This window comes from Lissotriton vulgaris, chromosome 7 (assembly GCF_964263255.1).
Source record: "Lissotriton vulgaris chromosome 7, aLisVul1.2, whole genome shotgun sequence".
NCBI classification, from domain to species: Eukaryota; Metazoa; Chordata; class Amphibia; order Caudata; family Salamandridae; genus Lissotriton; species Lissotriton vulgaris.
Genome location: NC_141695.1, coordinates 1,759,642,989 through 1,759,663,732, shown reverse-complemented (window position 1 = coordinate 1,759,663,732; position 20,744 = coordinate 1,759,642,989). Strand labels below are relative to the sequence as shown.

Below are 20,744 nucleotides of genomic sequence, written 5' to 3'. Positions count from 1 at the left end.
CGCTAAACCTCCACCCCGCTGTACTTGTCTGTCCAACCTCTGAATTTGGAAACCTAGTGGCAGGGCATGTACAATGTCGGGATTAGACCATTCTCTTAACCACGTCTCGGTGACAAACAGACAGTCCAGGTCCCCTTCTACTATAAGGTCATATACATGTAGTGCATTCTTACACATAGATCGTGCATTTATGAGACCTCCCTTTATAGTCTTGGGTGTCCCTTTCCCTCTCGAATTTTGATGGGGTACCAATACTTGTTTACAACCATAGCAACTAATAGGGCTGACCCAGGTGTCAACATTAAGAGCTTGATGACAGCGATTAGGCTGTTTATTTAAGGATGATATAAAGTCCCTGGACATTTGATTGTTGTTAATTACCTGAGCAGCGTATCTGGCTCCTGGCCCGTCCTCAGCGCGGACAGGCGCAGACGGGCTGGACTTTGGCTTGGCTTTGGCGCGACAGAGGTGCGCCCGCTGATCGCGTCCGCTGCGCGGAGCCATGTCCGCCTGTCTTTATACTGGCGCCTGAAGCGTTAGAGCGCTGTGACTTGTATTCCCCTAAGATGGCCGCTGTTGTGAAACAGACGTCTCCTTCAGCACAGCACCTAACTTGGCTGAGAGAAGGGTGTCTGCGGGGTAAACTGTGTGCAGGCTACTGCAAGGAAAATCACAATTAAAATACGGCGCAAAGCAAGAATAACAAAGTGTTTTAAAAAATAAAGCTACCACACATATAGTATGTCTCCCGGCTTTCCGCCTCAGGAGGACAGTAGAGTCTTGCGATGCCACACGCTCCCTGCCTTTATACTGGCGCCTGAAGCGCTAGAGCAGTGTGACTTGTATTCCCCTAAGATGGCCGCTGTTGTGAAACAGACGTCTCCTTCAGCACAGCACCTAACTCGGCTGGGAGAAGGGTGTCTGCGGGGTAAACTGAGTGCAGGCTACTGCAAGGAAGATCACAATTAAAATACGGCGCAAAGCAAGAATAACAAAGTATTTTAAAAAATAAAGCTACCACACATATAGTATGTCTCCCGGTTTTCCGCCTCAGGAGGACAGTAGAGTCTCGCGATGCCACGCGCTCCCTGCCTTTATACTGGCACCTGAAGCGCTAGAGCACTGTGACTTGTATTCCCCTAAGATGGCCGCTGTTGTGAAACAGACGTCTCCTTCTCGGCTGAGAGAAGGGCGTCTGCGGGGTAAACTGTGTGCAGGCTACTGCAAGGAAGATCACAATTAAAATACGGCGCAAAGCAAGAATAACAAAGTGTTTAAAAAAGAAAGCTACCACACATATAGTATGTCTCCCGGCTTTCAACCTCAGGAGGACAGTAGAGTCTTGCGATGCCACGCGCTCCCTGCCTTTATACTGGTGCCAAAAGCGCTAGAGCGCTGTGACTTGTATTCCCCTAAGATGGCCGCTGTTGTGAAACAGACGTCTCCTTCAGCACAGCACCTAACTCGGCTGAGAGTAGGGCGTCTGCGGGGTAAACTGTGTGCAGGCTACTGCAAGGAAGATCACTACTGTAGCTGTAGCACCACAACTGACAATCCTGTTGGTTTGTATCGTTCCCACTGCTGCAGTAATATGTTGAAGGCCACGAGCAACATTCCCACTATAGCGGCTCATGTCCACCTGGAGCCCCAGGGTGCACTTGGTGTGTTGGCTCGTCGCATGGGCAAGCCTCTCATTGGCCCTGCTCGAAGTGTCCAATTTGTGGCCCCTGCTGTGCTCCATGCACCTGTGCTGCGCCCTCTCTTCCGCCCATTCTTTGGCTTGACCCGAATTGTGTTTGTGAGGGCATCGAATTTTGCTTCAAGCCTGCACTGATTTTTAGTCATTTTGTCTGTGATGTTGCCGAAGCCCTGCACCGGCCTTAAATGCATTTGCCTCTGTGTCTTTTGTTACAGGTGCTTTATTTTCAACATCCAGGCCTCCAAACAAGACCTGACTGGCTGCTCCATCAGGCGACATTGCGGACACCGTATGGACTGCTGGGTTTGTTGCACTCGCTGCATCCTGGTAGCCAGAGTGCATCTGGATGGAGCTCACTGACATCAGGCCTGTGTCACACTGCCTGCAGTCTGGGATTTTGAGCAAGACAAGAAGAATGTCAATAAACAATAAAAAGAACCTCCAGAAAAGCTGGCTCCTTGGAGGCACAAAACGTGACCCGGTTCAGGAATACAAGTACCTTGGAGTTATATTCGACAAGGAAGGGTCTTTTTGGCGCCAGAAAGACGAAGTTAGAAGGAAAGGCCTACTGATCGCCCTAACGCTCAAAAACCTCGCAAACAAGTTGATGGGGCCTACCCTGACTCAGCTTATGAAGGTAGCTCAGGCTAAACTACTTCCATCCATCGCTTACGGCAGCAAGGTTATGCGGGGCAGAGATGCAAGGGACCTGGACAATACTCAGATTAAAGCCTATAGAATTATGTTCAGCCTCCCGCCCTATACATCCCCTGCTCAAATAAAGCTGGAGTTTGGACTCCAACGACAAGATCTAGCCAGATATGGCACTTATATCATCTGTTTGTACAGGATCAGAAGTGCCACCACAAACACGTTAAACCATCTGCTGTGGCAGGATATACTTACAAAAAACAATTTGATGGACAGAATGTAGATCAATGTCTTACATTCACCACAGTACAAGGATCTGAGCCTAAATCCATCGTTTTTTGCACTCCACACCACCCTGGGTTAGATAATGGCTTTATGCAAATCAGCTCTGACCCTGTGCCCCATGGGAACAGTCCAGTCCGAACTACAACAGCCATGTCCTTCCCAGAACGAGATCAAGCATTCGAGGACCGGACCGGTTTCGAGGTAACACCTCTCATCAGCCCGGCTAGCTTGACTCCAGTGGTGTGGAGGCTCTGGGACCCACGTCTGAGCTACCCCAGTACACTCAGGGAGAAAATTACAAAAAACAATTTGATGGACAGAATGTAGATCAATGTCTTACATTCACCCCAGTACAAGGATCTGGGCCTAAATCCATCGTTTTTTGCACTCCACACCACCCTGGGTCAGATAATGGCTTTATGCAAATCAGCTCTGACCCTGTGCCCCATGGGAACAGTCCAGTCCGAACTACAACAGCCATATCTTTCCCAGACCGGAATCAAGCATCCGAGGACCGGACCGGTTTCGAGGTAACACCTCTCATCAGCCCGGCTAGCTTGACTCCAGTGGTGTGGAGGCTCTGGGACCCACGTCTGAGCTACCCCAGTACACTCAGGGAGAAAATTACAAAAAACAATTTGATGGACAGAATGTAGATCAATGTCTTACATTCACCCCAGTACAAGGATCTGGGCCTAAATTCATCGTTTTTTTGCACTCCACACCACCCTGGGTCAGATAATGGCTTTATGCAAATCAGCTCTGACCCTGTGCCCCATGGGACCAGTCCAGTCCGAACTACACAGCCATATCTTTCCCAGACCGGAATCAAGCATCCAAGGACCGGACCGGTTTCGAGGTAACACCTCTCATCAGCCCGGCTAGCTTGACTCCAGTGGTGTGGAGGCTCTGGGACCCACGTCTGAGCTACCCCAGTACACTCAGGGAGAAAATTACAAAAAACAATTTGATGGACAGAATGTAGATCAATGTCTTACATTCACCCCAGTACAAGGATCTGGGCCTAAATCCATCGTTTTTTGCACTCCACACCACCCTGGGTCAGATAATGGCTTTATGCAAATCAGCTCTGACCCTGTGCCCCATGGGAACAGTCCAGTCCGAACTACAACAGCCATATCTTTCCCAGACCGGAATTAAGCATCCGAGGACCGGACCGGTTTCGAGGCAACACCTCTCATCAGCCCGGCTAGCTTGACTCCAGTGGTGTGGAGGCTCTGGGACCCACGTCTGAGCTACCCCAGTACACTCAGGGAGAAAATTAAAAAAAACAATTTGATGGACAGAATGTAGATCAATGTCTTACATTCACCCAAGTACAAGGATCTGGGCCTATTCCATCGTTTTTTGCACTCCACACCACCCTGGGTCAGATAATGGCTTTATGCAAATCAGCTCTGACCCTGTGCCCCATGGGAACAGTCCAGTCCGAACTACAACAGCCATATCTTTCCCAGACCGGAATCAAGCATCCGAGGACCGGACCGGTTTCGAGGTAACACCTCTCATCAGCCCGGCTAGCTTGACTCCAGTGGTGTGGAGGCTCTGGGACCCACGTCTGAGCTACCCCAGTACACTCAGGGAGAAAATTACAAAAAACAATTTGATGGACAGAATGTAGATCAATGTCTTACATTCACCCCAGTACAAGGATCTGGGCCTGAATCCATCGTTTTTTGCACTCCACACCACCCTGGGTCAGATAATGGCTTTATGCAAATCAGCTCTGACCCTGTGCCCCATGGGAACAGTCCAGTCCGAACTACAACAGCCATATCTTTCCCAGACCGGAATCAATCATCCGAGGACCGGACCGGTTTCGAGGTAACACCTCTCATCAACCCGGCTAGCTTGACTCCAGTGGTGTGGAAACTCTGGGACCCACGTCTGAGCTACCCCAGTACACTCAGGGAGTGTTATGGCTGGATTTTCTGAGTAGGTGGGATCAGCCCCTAGGGGCCCCTCCAACCCAGCCAGAACGTAATCACATCCCTCCTCAGGACCAACTATCCAGGCACCTGGTACCTACCTGAGGATGGGGAACTCGCAATATACAAGCTCATATTATTAAAAACACCACTAAATCTATAGGGATACTAAGAATACTCACTAATTACTAGGGATATCCATACCCTACACCACACTTATATTCACATCAGTTGGTCTCGCGGCCACCCTGACCCAGACCGTTCTACCCTAGGGCAGATATGACACACAATCCGGTGCGTCTACACATGGGCCTGCAGAACCCAATGCTCCCTTTTCCAAACTGTTTGCAATCCTGCAAAACTACACGCTAGTTCAACCCCCTAGCGCTCTCACTTATTCAAGCCACAATCCTGTGGGTATCGGCACTGGTAATCCTCCCCAGTGTTCTCACTAACGCCGTATATCAACGACGACCACATTCCTATGAACACCTATATATATATATATATTGGGAAGTCTCTTCACTAAGGGTCTGCTACTACAATATTAGGAGTTAGCCAATTAATATCGTGTGTCTCCTATTCTTGGCATCATAGGTCCACTCACTCCCTATTTATGTGATCACCACTTACCTGATTGGGATTACTCATCCATTCATGTACCTAGTAACTACCTAGGAGCTTCATTTACCTGGATTGAGCAAAAGTAGGAGATACACGCCAGTTTGTTACAAACTGGGGGGTTATTTTATTACAACAATATAAACATTTACACAGATCTGTGACTGACAAAGACTATAGGTAGAACACACCGCTGAAAGAGAAAAGATTAAACATAACACTCCGCTGAAAGGGAAAGGATTAGTTAGACATCCTAGGGAATAAGAACAAGATTAAGGTGTTGTAAGTGTAACTAATTCAGACTACCTCACCTATTAGAAGGAAGATTTCTCTCTCTGCCTCTGGTGGGATTAGGGCTCTCTCTCTGCCTCTGGTGGGATTAGGGCTCTCTCTGTCTCTCCCTCCTTCACCACATCACCACGCCTCTGGTTCAGTTGCTCCAGCTGACAGCCTTCTTTGATGCTCTCTGCACTGCTTTCTCTCTCCTCATCTTCAGCAATCGTCTGCCTTCTTTCTCCATTTAAGAACTGCACTCTATTCTGCAGCTCCAGCAGACATCCTCTCTCTCTCTGCAAGCTGTTCTGAGCTCCAAGCTGAACTGAGCTCCCAGCTGTTCTGTGCTCCAAGCTGTTCTGAGCACCACGCTGAACTGCACACCACGCTGGACTGAACTCCAAACTGAACTGACCACTCCTCCTCTCCTGTAGCTCACTAATATGGATTCCTCTCCCCTCATGGAAATTTCCACCGGAGGGCTGTCTCCTACCGAATTCCTGTGCCAGCTCCCAGGCTTCCACGCAACCGCAGTGGCCATCTGCTTGTTACGTCTGGGCCCAAGAGAAAAACACATTTCTCGGATAAGAAGCAGTCCTAACTGGATTTTCCTCTAGCGCACAACAGCCTTAACTATAAACATTGCCTTTACCCTAAAAAGCCTCTCAGCTTCATCAAGATGGAGTCCCTCTAGCTCTAGGCCTGTAGGCCTGAAAGGGATGCAGAATACCTACATAAACCATACCAATGTGTCTAATATGTCAAAGCCAATAGGCAATAGACAGGTTAAAGTCAAGAATAAAGGCATATTAAGCAGCTATCCTCTTCTAGGTCTGGAAAAAAGGGCTTAAAAGGGCCAACACAGGCTAAGAATACCTATACTAGATGTGAGCAAGATTAATGATCTATATCACTGCTAAATAAAGCCAAAAACTCTGCCATTACACTCCACCCTTAGATCCTTATCTTGCGAGCATCTTATAAACAATAACATCCAGATAAACAAACATCAACACAATCTATCAACAAATCAAAACCTAAAAAACTCTCTAAAAAGAATGACAACTTAAGGAAATTCCACCTGAAACTCAATTGTAGGGAATACAAACCTAACAACCAACTGAAAACAAATCAAAGCACCCTTGACTTGAATGCTGAAACATATCTGAGATTGGATCTGATAACAACAGAAACTAACCAAAGCATCCTCAACTTCTAGTGATAACTGGTGAAATCTAGTGATGTAGGGACTTATGTGTTGAATGAAAACAGCAAGGGGCCTAAATGGGGCCTACTTCGGACAACTTAAGCCTAAATGAGGCCTACCTACTATAGTCAACTTAAGAACTAAATGTGTTTCAACTTCTAATGAGAAAACAACAAAGGGCCTAAATGAGCCCTACCTACTATAGGCAACTTAAGCTAATGATGACTCATGAAATCTATTGGTGTAGGGGCTCGTTTGTGGGACGAAAATAACAATGGGCCTAAATGAGGCCTACCTACTGACATTTGTCAATTTAAAGTGAAATCTGAGAAGTAGACATGACAAACTGTTTCCAAGGTCTGGGCAAACATTAATACATAATCATACTAAAAGACACACCTCCCAGAACAATCCAAAGTGTAAGGTAACCACCCTTTGATCAATCAAGGTGAAAATGTAGGAACAGTAAAAAACAACCCCATTTCTACAAGATAGCTGGTGTAACACCAAGCCTAAAACAGCAATTTTACATCATACTGTGGAACACATGTGTGCAGCACCATTCAAAAAAAAAAAAAAAAAGTCCTTCATTGGCAAAAACTGTTTTGAAGAAAACAGGAAAACTATAATAGGTGACATGTTTTTGCTTTAAAAGTGGGGCCTGCTTGTAATAATTAAAAACATGGGAATAATGCAGGCCAAGGGATTACGCAATCAAATCCTTGTGTAATTCTGTCACAAATAAAACATGTTTGTGTTTTTTCTTAAAAGTGGGGCCTGCTCGTAGTGATGTCAAGAAAAATACAGGCCAAGGAATTATGTGACCAAGTCCATTTGGAAAAAAAAAAGTCAATTTTGTTGATCAGTGTAGGCCACCGCCCTGCATAGTCAATTTTGTTGATCAGTGTAGGCCACCACCCTGCATCTTCGGTATCCGGACACTTCCTCCGATGCGGCCATCCATCACCCTTCCGGTCTGGTCTGGTCTGGTTCCATCATCCAAAAATAATAAACTAAAATAAAAACATGAAAGTAAAAAACTAAAACAATAAAGGAAGTGGAAGGGGGAGGGGCCACGCACAACCACAACCCAGCAATCCTAGAGACAAGAAAACAAGTATCATTAATCTTGCATGACAAAATTTTCCATTTAAAAAGCACCCCGGGTGCCTTTCATTATTGAAAAGAAAATATCCGAATTAATTAAAAACATTCAAAATGTAATTTTTAAGTTCATGCAGTGGGGCCTAACATACCCTAATCCTCTCTAAGCCAGCCTTCTCCCTTCAGACGCGGGAGCCAGGCTACAGTGTGAAGCAATTTGAATCACTGCCAAATGATGATCTCACAGCAGGAGCAGGGCACTGCAAGCCTCCAATTTCCCTGGTCAGAGAAGCCCGCCCAGGCCCACTGCAACTAACTAACTCCAAGGGCAAGAGTCTGCAAGAGTCCCTTATCAGCAGGCAATGAAGCCGCCTGCGTCAACAGCCAGGAAGAGCCAGGTCCCCCGCCCTTAAATAAACAAGCCGTCCGCGGAAGAAAATTGGATTATAGCCAATCATAATGAACAGGGACGTGATCGGAACCTGCAGAGGGAAGAAAAAAAAAACTCGTCTGCACAAACCAGCTGGTCTGCCAAGGTCGACAAACAAATTCCTTGCTTGTTCCCAGGCCTGATTGTACTAAAGAAAGCCAGCATTTAAAAAAAACAACAATTCAGTTACAGTGTACTGCTAATTAAAAAGCTCCAGTTTCTAAAAAGACTTTTGTCTAACTAATTCAGCTAAAGGCAAGACATTTAAAATATGGGCACTTATTTAGAAAGGGGCAACTAAGTTTTGCACACAAAATTATACATTCTGCATTGGAAAAAAAAAACGAATTATCATGGACCATTGTCAGCTGTTGAAAGAGAAATAATTTTAAAACAACAGAAAATGCAGATACATTTCAAGATTGTGTTTAATTCAACCAGGGGCAACATGTCATTATGCGTTACAGTGTATTAATAGTGCAAACTTTTCATATAGACACATTTATATATAAAAAAAAAAAATTGTATTTTACATATGGGAAAATAATAATGTTACATTTTATATTGTTTCAAAGGCACACGGTTGCCTTTCACTATTAAAAGCACATGTTACCATGCACTGTCGGGCAAGATTGATTATTCTCAACCTGTGATCATTGCAACCAGCACATTCCTTTCTGGATGGAAAACCCTCAAAGAAATAATTAATGCAAACAGCCCGTAGCATGCATTCTAACGGGCCACCTCCTTAACATTTCACTCATTTTAAAAGAACACAGCTCTCTCCTCGCAAACCCTTAATTCAATTCGACTGGTTGATTTATAACTTACAGTTCCAAGGCAAACCCACACAAATTCGTAGACGCATTCCAAAAAGAATGTGAAATGAACAGAACCCTTTGCAAAGCACAAGATGTAACCTTTCCGTCAAGAAGTTGACAAAGCACATAGGCAGACCAAGGAATCAAAAAAAAAAGTCAAAATCAAACCATCAAATAATCCACTGACTTTTATAGTCAGGTCAGATAACCATGCGTGTTGACAGCATGTTAAAAATAAAGACTGCCATCTCAACTCAAGATATTAACCCTTTGGCAGCTCAAGCACAATCATTCCCCAATGTCCATGGATACATGGGAAAGTCATGAGCACATTTCTTCACGTTTACAGATAAAACGTACACATATTTTCAAAAACGTTATCCCCAAGCACCCGAGAGAGATCCAGCTCTCTCCTGCCAAACGTCATGATAACATGCCCTGTCCAAGCCATGACCACATGGCGCTATTCACAAGCCATATTTACAACACAAACTTTTCACAAACAATATATCCAAGGCGCAATGCACAAGGAACACAGCAGATCAACATGAGAACATGCACCTCACAAGCCACAATAATATGGCGCTATTCACAAGCCATATTTACAAGACAAGCTTTTCACAAACAATATATCCAAGGCGCAATGCACAAGGAACACAGTAGATCAACATGAGAACATGCACCTCACAAGCCACATTAACATGGCGCTATTCACAAGTCATATTTACAAGGAGCTATATTCAAAGAACTCCACAGATCATATTACAATGAACACATTTCACATTGCACAGCATAAGCAGATGCAGCAAGCAATTTAATGGGCAATTTAAAAGCATTTTTTACACACATTTATACAATTGGACCATCACAAAGATGTAACTGGCTTCCTCATGTAATGCCATCCTTCAACTCTGACAGTTTAAACACCAAGATGAAAACCATTCCTTCCACCCTGAATAAACCAAATGCCATGATGTAATGCAATCTCCTCACGCTGCAACTGTTCAAGCCCATAGGTCTAACAGGCTACATAAACTGCAACATTACGCCAGATGGAACCGGCGTTCAGGGCACTCCCTCAGAACACATGGGAAACAATCTAAGCACATGGCCAGGACACACAGGATAGGTAAACAGTTCGTGACGCCAGATGTTACGTCTGGCGCTCAGGGCACTCCCACACAACACATGGGAAACAATCTAAGCACATGGCCAGGACACACAGGATAGGTAAGCAGTTCGTGACGCCAGATGTTATGGCTGGATTTTCTGAGTAGGTGGGATCAGCCCCTAGGGGCCCCTCCAACCCAGCCAGAACGTAATCACATCCCTCCTCAGGACCAACTATCCAGGCACCTGGTACCTACCTGAGGATGGGGAACTCGCAATATACAAGCTCATATTATTAAAAACACCACTAAATCTATAGGGATACTAAGAATACTCACTAATTACTAGGGATATCCATACCCTACACCACACTTATATTCACATCAGTTGGTCTCGCGGCCACCCTGACCCAGACCGTTCTACCCTAGGGCAGATATGACAAACAATCCGGTGCGTCTACACATGGGCCTGCAGAACCCAATGCTCCCTTTTCCAAACTGTTTGCAATCCTGCAAAACTACACGCTAGTTCAACCCCCTAGCGCTCTCACCTATTCAAGCCACAATCCTGTGGGTATCGGCACTGGTAATCCTCCCCAGTGTTCTCACTAACGCCGTATATCAACGACGACCACATTCCTATGAACACCTATATATATATATATATATTGGGAAGTCTCTTCACTAAGGGTCTGCTACTACAATATTAGGAGTTAGCCAATTAATATCGTGTGTCTCCTATTCTTGGCATCATAGGTCCACTCACTCCCTATTTATGTGATCACCACTTACCTGATTGGGATTACTCATCCATTCATGTACCTAGTAACTACCTAGGAGCTTCATTTACCTGGATTGAGCAAAAGTAGGAGATACACGCCAGTTTGTTACAAACTGGGGGGTTATTTTATTACAACAATATAAACATTTACACAGATCTGTGACTGACAAAGACTATAGGTAGAACACACCGCTGAAAGAGAAAAGATTAAACATAACACTCCGCTGAAAGGGAAAGGATTAGTTAGACATCCTAGGGAATAAGAACAAGATTAAGGTGTTGTAAGTGTAACTAATTCAGACTACCTCACCTATTAGAAGGAAGATTTCTCTCTCTGCCTCTGGTGGGATTAGGGCTCTCTCTCTGCCTCTGGTGGGATTAGGGCTCTCTCTGTCTCTCCCTCCTTCACCACATCACCACGCCTCTGGTTCAGTTGCTCCAGCTGACAGCCTTCTTTGATGCTCTCTGCACTGCTTTCTCTCTCCTCATCTTCAGCAATCGTCTGCCTTCTTTCTCCATTTAAGAACTGCACTCTATTCTGCAGCTCCAGCAGACATCCTCTCTCTCTCTGCAAGCTGTTCTGAGCTCCAAGCTGAACTGAGCTCCCAGCTGTTCTGTGCTCCAAGCTGTTCTGAGCACCACGCTGAACTGCACACCACGCTGGACTGAACTCCAAACTGAACTGACCACTCCTCCTCTCCTGTAGCTCACTAATATGGATTCCTCTCCCCTCATGGAAATTTCCACCGGAGGGCTGTCTCCTACCGAATTCCTGTGCCAGCTCCCAGGCTTCCACGCAACCGCAGTGGCCATCTGCTTGTTACGTCTGGGCCCAAGAGAAAAACACATTTCTCGGATAAGAAGCAGTCCTAACTGGATTTTCCTCTAGCGCACAACAGCCTTAACTATAAACATTGCCTTTACCCTAAAAAGCCTCTCAGCTTCATCAAGATGGAGTCCCTCTAGCTCTAGGCCTGTAGGCCTGAAAGGGATGCAGAATACCTACATAAACCATACCAATGTGTCTAATATGTCAAAGCCAATAGGCAATAGACAGGTTAAAGTCAAGAATAAAGGCATATTAAGCAGCTATCCTCTTCTAGGTCTGGAAAAAAGGGCTTAAAAGGGCCAACACAGGCTAAGAATACCTATACTAGATGTGAGCAAGATTAATGATCTATATCACTGCTAAATAAAGCCAGAAACTCTGCCATTACAGGGAGAAAATTACAAAAAACAATTTGATGGACAGAATGTTGTGGCAGGATATACTTACAACAAGGGGTGGTGAGGGACAGAGTCTCTAAATTAAGCAGAAAGCTCTCACCCAGTCAAGAGATCAGGGCTAGATCCAACACCGTTTTTTAGATCACTGCACCATCCCAGTTTCAGAACCTGGCTGTATGCAAATTAGTCTGTTCCTGTCCCAGTGCATGATGGGAACAGGGCAAACCAAACTACAAAAGCCAATTCTTACACTGGGAAGGAAACAAGCTCCCGGGGACCGGTTTCTGGCATTACAGCCGTCTTCGGCCCGGTTTGCTTGAATCCTGATGGTGCAATGAGCAAGGGTTTCACATCTGAGAATACCCTTCCACGCTTAGGGTGGACAAAAATATTTACAACAAGGGGTGGTGAGGGATATACAGCATAGGGAGCAATCCCAAGGCAGAATCTACCAAAAGCTAGCCTTAGAACACACCAAACTTATAGAACTCTGGGATGCGCAAATTAGCGACACCAACTTCAAAAAACTGGTCTGGAAAACCTTAAAACAAATCTCTCTGGTGGAGGACAAAGCAAGCTTCGCAAATAGATCACACGCTTGGATGACCCTTAATTCATACAAATCACTGGCCCCACAACCATTTTTTAATCAGAGTTACTCGAAGTCCATAAAAATCAATTTTTTGAGACACAGGATGGGAATCTTTCCGTGCGCTCAACATTTTCCACCATGGTTAAGGTCACAAGCATCAGAGCTGTGCAGGTTGTGCAAAACCAAACAAGACGACAAAGTCCATCTTATCTGCTCATGCAAGGAAATGCAGCAAGCACGGCAACAGTTTCTCAAATATCCATTCAAACAGAAAGCATACGCACCAGGAGGCAAGCGGTGTTAGCCTGTTTAAACTCTGAAAATATACAACTAAACTGTAGACTGGTAAAAATCCTTTTGCTGGCTGAACAAAAATTGTCCACCTTTGCAAAAATTGAACCAGGCCGCGGCACTGCGGTACATCTTGATAGGAGCAAGCCCCAAACTGGTCCACTGTAAGAAGATATTGCCAGCTGCAAAGAGAAAACCCTTGCCACAAGTGGAGAAATTCTGAGAAACATAAACAAGACGACCTGCAGAAAGAAGCTTATGGCTGGTCAGAAGAAAAACAGAACTGCAACATATAGCTAGCTACACAAGGACATATACCATGAACAAAATTATACGTTTGTTTAATTTCCAAAGAGTCATTCAACAATAGGTTTTATTTGAAGATTGCTATTCATAATTAAAAAAAAATAAAAAAAGGAGTGAAAATGGAGGTACTCGCTTTTACCTTGTGGAAATTTAAAATACACAGATGTTTTTATGTTCTAATTTTGGTATTTTATGTACTAATATTGCAATGGTTTAAGGTACTATGCAGGAAATAAACTTGACTTGACTTGACCTGGAGCCCCAGGGTGCACTTGGTGTGTTGGCTCGTCGCATGGGCAAGCCTCTCATTGGCCCTGCTCGAAGGGTCCAATTTGTGGCCCCTGCTGTGCTCCATGCACCTGTGCTGCGCCCTCTCTTCCGCCCATTCTTTGGCTTGACCCGAATTTTATTTGTGAGGGCATCGAATTTTGCTTCAAGCCTGCACTGATTTTTAGTCATTTTGTCTGTGATGTTGCCGAAGCCCTGCATCAGGCTCAAATGCATTTGCCTCTGTGCCTTTTGTTACAGGTGCTTTATTTTCAACATCCAGGCCTCCAAACAAGACCTGACTGGCTGCTCCATCAGGCGACTGACATTGCAGACACCGTATGGACTGCTGGGTTTGTTGCACTCGCTGCATCCTGGTAGCCAGAGTGCATCTGGATGGAGCTCACTGACATCAGGCCTGTGTCACACTGCCTGCAGCCTGGGATTTTATTGCTGCATCTGTGGCTGGGACTTCTGAATCACTTGGTCCACTTGTTTCTCCCACATCCTGCCCTTCCTCCATCTGCTCATGATCCGGCCACCCTCTGTGTCCTCTGCACTGTGCTCTCCTCCCTGTGGTATGTCTATGTGGCAAAAGATGGAAGGAGAAAATTGAAATTTTTGAGTCACTATCTCAGTGGTGTTGCAATGTTTATCAGCTCAGTTCATTCCTTCACTACACTGTATGTGTCACTGATTACATCTCCCATGGTGCACCATTTGTATTGATTGTTTTGCGGCAATCGATGTTTTGTTGTGGATGATTAGTATGCTGCGCGGAAACGGCTTTAGTGGGGAATTTACGCATTACTTAAACATTCACCAGGGTCTGGTGCTGGCTATGACGTGTCAAGGCTGCCAAATCCCACAACAGCAGCCCTCTCCAGGGTACTTTCCACCATTGCCTCTGCTGCAGATGGTTTGGATTCAGGGGATGGCCCCCCTCTGGTCCGTGGTGCCTCTTTCAGACGTGCCGCCACCCTCTCCTGGGCCCTGGAGTGCAGGACGCTTCTTCATATAATCCAGAAACCTGTGTGTCACACCAAGGGCTTTGATGCGCTGCTACATTCCACGCCAGATCTTTCATTTGCAGCCTCTGGCACATGGTGTGAGACACTACCAAATAGCTCCTCATGGTGATTGCAGCATTTCTCTATATTTATTTCAAGCTCCTTCTCTGAGAACTTGAGCTTCATCAGCCACTCTTAGCCACTCTTGTCGCTGAACTGTGCTGCTGCACCTGACCATGTGCTAGGGATTTTGCTCAAGAGTATCCTTGGAAAACACTTCCTGTTTTGGGGTCCTTCAGCTCAATCAGGAAGTGTTTTCCATATTTTTTTTCGGATTCGCAATTTCCAAGCAGGATATGGGCTTGTTTAAGCAGTGCTATTTGCATGTGCAAAATGGGAGTTTTTGAGGGCTTTGCTATTTGTGAGCGCTTACCAACTTGCAAATAGGCGTGAAAAAATATATCGATGCAAATCATTAGCGAATTGCAATCATGTGTTCTCTTTCATTTGTAGGCACCAATTAGTGACTCGCAAATTGCATCTCGCAGTTTGCCGCTATTTTGACTGGTCAAACAGCTGGGCATGAGGGGCATTGGCAAGCTTTCAGAGAACCCATATGCATTCCGTAGATTTTTCGCTGGGGTCAGGAGAGGGGCATAGGCATGGGCAATGAATTCCGCTATACCAGTGGAGTTCTGAAAAACCTGGCAAAGCGGCATGGAGTTTTTCCTCTCGCACAGCTCCCCAATGTTAAGTTGGTGAGCATGAGTGAGAAAAATCCTATGCCAGACCACCTCCCTGCGTAATTTCCCAACGTGGCACGGTTGTAGCTGTTCTCTACAGCTAGTGTTGAGAAACCTGCCGCTCGCGTTGAAGAAGTTGCCACTCAAGTAGCCCATCTACTCAAGTGGCAGAAAGCCCTCTTAAGCTGCATGTTTTGCTGTTCATGCTGATGTTCACACGTTCAGTGCGGCGCGAATTTTCGCGCTGTGCTGAAGGTTCTAATGAGCCAACGGGCTCATGACGGAACGGTTCCGTCATGAGCACAGCTCAACCGATGCTCATGACGGAACCGTTCTGTCATGAGCATCGAAGGGGTTAAAGTTCGGGACAAACTCTCAGCTCAAAAAATCAGCACAACTTACCGCACTCCTCAGCTTGGGGAACTCCGAGGAGCGCGGTGAAGTATTTCGGGCACTGCACGGAGTTTCGCCTAGCTCAACTCTATTAGCTCCACTCAGGTCTAGCGGTGGAGCATCATCACAGGTGTCATCAACTTGAGCCTAGGTCCCGGTCTAGGGCAGCTATGGATGCTGTAGTGTTTCCTGGTGCTATTTGACCTGAAAATTCTAACCTATATAACCTATATATTTCCATTTTTTATATTTTTTTTGTCATTTTACTTAATACATTTTTCTTAATTTTGAATACTTAGGTGTGGGATTTTTTTTGTTTTGTTTTGAATTTCAAACTGTTTCAGTACTGCTACATAATTTTCATATTTCCTCTACATTTAAATTTTCAAAAGCAACTACGGCGGACCTCCTATGCCCACCCCGTGCCACGTAAGTTTGCTGTGCAAGCTGCCCCTGCGCCAGCCGTTGAGTGGCGTCACTGTGCTCCAGATCAAAAGATATTGTGATGAATGGGGGTGCGCAACTCAAGAAGTCCAATAGACCAAACTAGTTAAAAAAATAGCTTCTTTTTTCCAATAAATCTATTTTTTTTTAAAACGGGCATCAAATATAAGCAATCCAGCCATTTAGCCTGGCTTCTCTTTGCCATTACTTTAGGGGGTGAGACCAGGATTATTATCTAGTAAACTTTGACCAAAGAACACTGTGAACTTCTTACTTAGATAGAACTCAAATTCCCCCCAAATTATCACCCACTTTGGAAAACTAATCATTCAATTTGGAGCTGTGTTAATTGGAGGATGTTCCCTTGGTGGGGACTCCTTTCTTTCCAGGATTGGTTTGCTGTGCTAAGTCAATCCACGGTGGAGGCAAATCCAATAAACTATTTCCAGTTTACAATCTGCCAACATGTGCAGCAGTCCTTGCTCTGCCATGAAAAGAGGGACAGACTTTAAAAGAAGTGTTTGTTCCTTTCTTAAAGTGATAGGAACGACTCTCCCCAACACACATTATATGATGGAGATGTGGGCTCTGACAACATATGTAGGGAGTTGTAATGCCAGCGTCATGTAGACTTAAGAGCCAGGCAGGGGTCACGCCCTCTGGCCCAGTGCAGGGAGCTCATCTACATTTACTAACATGAAATGTACTAAAGATATTCCTGCAGCATCTTCAGCTGACAGTAGTCACTCTCAGACTGTCACAGCAGGACACCTCAGGGTCACTCCAGAGGGTTAGAGGCAGTTTACCTGCAAAATAGAGCACACTGTCTAGTATGTATTCAGGCTCCAACCAACCCCCCAATCTAATCTCTTTCTTAACAGAGTGGAAGGCCTATGCGCTTTGTTCCATGCAGAATGAAAATTAAAACTGAAAACAATATGAATATCCTGGGTGTGTTATTATGAGGCATTATTTACATGACTTCATCACTGGCTGCTACTCACTGCGGACTGTCCCTCGCGCCCTCGTCTCATGTTCTCATATTGGGTATCAGCGTGTGCGATAACGCTGGGATTCTGGGACACATTTTCATCTGAGGCAAAGAGTGATGGAAGCATTACTGTTGTGTCGCATATGCAGAGTATAGAGTATGTAATACAGAGAGATAAAATAAGGGCCCTGTTATGGGATTTTACCTTTGTGTGTGTCCTTCTGTTTCAGACGTCTCTCATAATGAACCGCCATCACTGTCACAATGACTACAGCAACCAGGAGAACGCCACAGGCCACGCCCAGGGTGGTCTGCCAGGAGGAGCCAGGGGTGGGGCAAGGTCTGCCCGTGGGAGGGAGGTCCGTCTCTGCAGAATGAAAGCAGCCAGTGAATGTCTTGATTATATACACTCTGTCTAAGAACATGCAGTGGGGCTGTAACAATTTTTAGAGTGGAGGTGCTGGCCAATGATGTCATTTCACTAAGTCCTAGGGCTTGATTGCCTCATCACATACCCATTAATGATTCCAAAATGTTGTAAGAAGGTTGTGCACATTCTGAAATAGTAGTATTGCTTAAAGACCCTTTCTCTATGAACTCAACCACTGCTTTCAATCAACCAATCAATCAATCAATCATATCATTTGTAAAGCGCGCTACTCACCCATGAGGGTCTCAAGGCACTGGGGTGGGGAATGCTGCTACTGCTCGAAAAGCTAGGTCTTGAGGAGTTTTCTGAAGGTCAGCAGGTCTTGGGTCTGCCATAGGTGGATGGGGAGGGTGTTCCAGGTCTTGGCGGTGAGGTGGGAGAATGATCTGCTGACGGAGGTGGCTCTTCAGAAGAGGGGGACTGTGGCGAGGGCGAGGTCGGCATGGCGGAGCTGGCTGGTGGGGGTGTAGAAGCTGAGTCATCTGTTGAGGTATGTTGTTCCGGTGTTGTGGAGTGCCTTGTGTGCGTGGGTGAGGAGCTTGAAGGTTATCCTCTTGTTGACTGGGAGCCAGTGCAGGTCTCTCTGGTGGGGTGTGATGTGGCTGCGGCAAGGCATGTTGAGGATCAGGCGTGCAGAGGTGTTCTGGAAGCGCTGGAGTCGTCTCAAGAGTTTGGCCGAGGCTCCTGCGTAGAGGGCGTTTCCGTAGTCCAACCTGCTGCTGACGAAGGCCTTGGTGACCGTTCTTCTTGTTTCAGTGGGGATCCACTTGTAGATCCTGCGGAGCATGTGGAGGGTGTTGAAGCAGGAGGAGGAGACGGCGTTGACCTGTTTAGTCATGGAGAGGGTGGAGTCTAGGATGACCACTAGGTTGCCTGCGTGGTTGGTGAGTGTTGGAGCGGTTCCCAGTGCAGACGGCCACCAGGAGTCGTCCCAGGCCGAAGGGGTGGATCCGAGGATGAGGACTTCCGTCTTGTCCGAATTCAGCTTCAGTCGGCTGTTCCTCATTTATTTAGAAATGGCCTTCATTCCTTCGTGAAGGTTGGTTTTGGCGGTGTGGGGGTCCTTAGTGAGGGAGAGGATCAGCTGGGTGTCATCGGCGCAGGAGATGATGTTGAGGTCATGCAGACGTGTGACGTGGGGGCGAGCGATGCCATGTAAATGTTAAACAGAGTTGGGCTGAGGATGAGCCCTGGGGTACACAGCAGATGACCTTTGTGGCTTCAGAGCGGAAGTGGGAAGGCGGACGCTCTGTGTTCTGCCGGAGAGAAAGGAGATGGTCCAGTCCAGGGCCTTCTCTTGTATTCCGGCGTTGTGGAGGCGTGTTCGTAGTGTGTGGTGGCAGACCGTGTCGAAGCCAGCTGACAGGTCCAGGAGGATGAGGGCCGCCGTTTCTCCATTGTCCAGCAGGGACTTGATGTCATCGGTGGCGGCGATGAGGGCAGTCTCTGTCCTGTGGTTGCTGCGGAACCCGGACTGGGAAGGGTCCAGGATGTTGTTCTCCTCGAGGTAGCGGGGCAGTTGTTCATTGACGGTCTTCTCGATGACCTTTCCCAGGAACGGGAGCAGGGAGATGGCCTGGAAGTTCTTGAGGTCCTTGGGGTCCGCCTTGGGTTTCTTGAGTAAGTCGTTAATCTCGGCGTGCTTCCAGCTCTCCGGGAAGGTTGCTGTTTTGAAGGAGGTGTTGATGACTTTCCGGAGATGGGGTGCGAACATTCAAGATGTGGTGTGGCCATGGGTCTGACGGAGATCTGGAGGCGATGGTGTTCATGATCGTGATGGTGTCGTCGTCGTTGATGTTGATCCAGGAGAGCAGGCGGTTGGTGCAGATGGTGTTTGTGGGGGGCAGAGGTCTCAGTGGTTGTCGGGCGGTCGTGGCGTTGAAGCTGTCATGGATGTCTGCGATCTTGCGGTGGAAGAAGGTGGACAGCGAGCCGCACAGGTCTTGAAAGGGTGGAACGTCTTTGGTTTTGGAGCTGGGGTTGGAGAGTTCCTTCATGATGTTGAAGAGCTCTTTTCTGTTGTGCGCATTGTTGTCTAGGCGGTGTTTGAAGGAGGCCCTTTTGGCAGATCTGATGAGGTGATGGTGTCTGCAGGTGGCGATCTTGTGGGCTGCGTGGCTGTCCGGTGTTCGTTCACAGAGCCAGATCTTCTCCAGCTTTTGGCAGGTTTGCTTGGAAGCCCGGAGGTCTTCAGTGAACCAGCTTTCTTTCCTGTTGGTGTGACTGTTGGAGGGTTTCTTGATCAGGGTGAGGGTGTTGGCGCAGTCATTGATCCACTGTCTGAGGTTGCGGGCGGTGGTAATGGGGTCGGTGGGGTCGGCGGGTGGGCTCTGGGCAAAGGTGGTGGTTAGCTGGTCTTCGGTGACTTTGCTCCAGCAGCGACGAGGCATCTGTTGGGTGCGGTGGTGCATGGTGGGTTTCTTGAAGGTGAAGTGGATGCAGCGATGGTTGGTCCAGTGGAGTTCGGTTGTGTGGTTGAAGGAGACGTGGGGGCTTGCAGAGAAGATGTGGTCAAGCGTGTGACCGGCGGAGTGTGTGGGTGTTGTGACGAGTTGTCTGAATCCGAGGTTGGCTAGGTTGTCGATCAGAGTGGTGGAGTTGGTGTTGTTGTTGTTCTCGACGTGGAAGTTCAGGTCCCCGAGGAGGATGTTGTCCGGGAGGCGAGGGCGAGTTTGCTGATGAAGTCGGCGATGGAGTCGCTGAACTGTGGTCGGGGTCCGGAGGGGTCTGTAGATGAGGGTTCCTATGAGGGTGATGTTGGGGTCGGTGTGGATCTGGAAGTGCAGGTGCTCGGTGGTGCTGAGGGTGTCGTCGGTGTTGGTCGAGATGAGAGTCTTCCTGTGGATGATGGCAATTCCTCCTCCTGCTCCGTTGGTGCGGTCCCTGCGGGTGATCTTGTAGCCTTCCGGAACAGCTATGGCTATGTCGGGTGCCGAGGCGGGGTAAGCCAGGTCTCCGTCAGGAAGGTAACATCTGGGGAAGTTGAGTCTAGCAGGTCCCAGACTTCAACAGCGTGTTTGCGGGCGGAGCGGGTGTTGAGAAGGATGCATCTGAGGTGGTTGGGTTCTTTTCTGGTCGGCAGCATGGTGGGGCGGAGGCTTGTGAAGCTGCAGTTCCGGC

At 47.0% G+C, this 20,744-nt stretch overlaps 1 protein-coding gene across 2 annotated transcripts in view; it reads right to left on the bottom strand.

Annotated features, from left to right (window-relative positions):
- The window catches only part of LOC147706602 (poliovirus receptor-like), a 785,245-nt gene that overhangs the window by 40,785 nt on the left and 723,716 nt on the right, over positions 1-20,744 (bottom strand). For both annotated transcript variants that reach the window (XM_086933091.1, XM_086933092.1), the window contains exons 8-9: positions 17,400-17,561; positions 17,208-17,296 (exon numbers count right to left, since the gene is read on the bottom strand). In XM_086933091.1, coding sequence (XP_086789217.1) covers positions 17,208-17,296; positions 17,400-17,561 — 251 coding nt within the window. The remainder of the gene's footprint in view (positions 1-17,207; positions 17,297-17,399; positions 17,562-20,744) is intronic.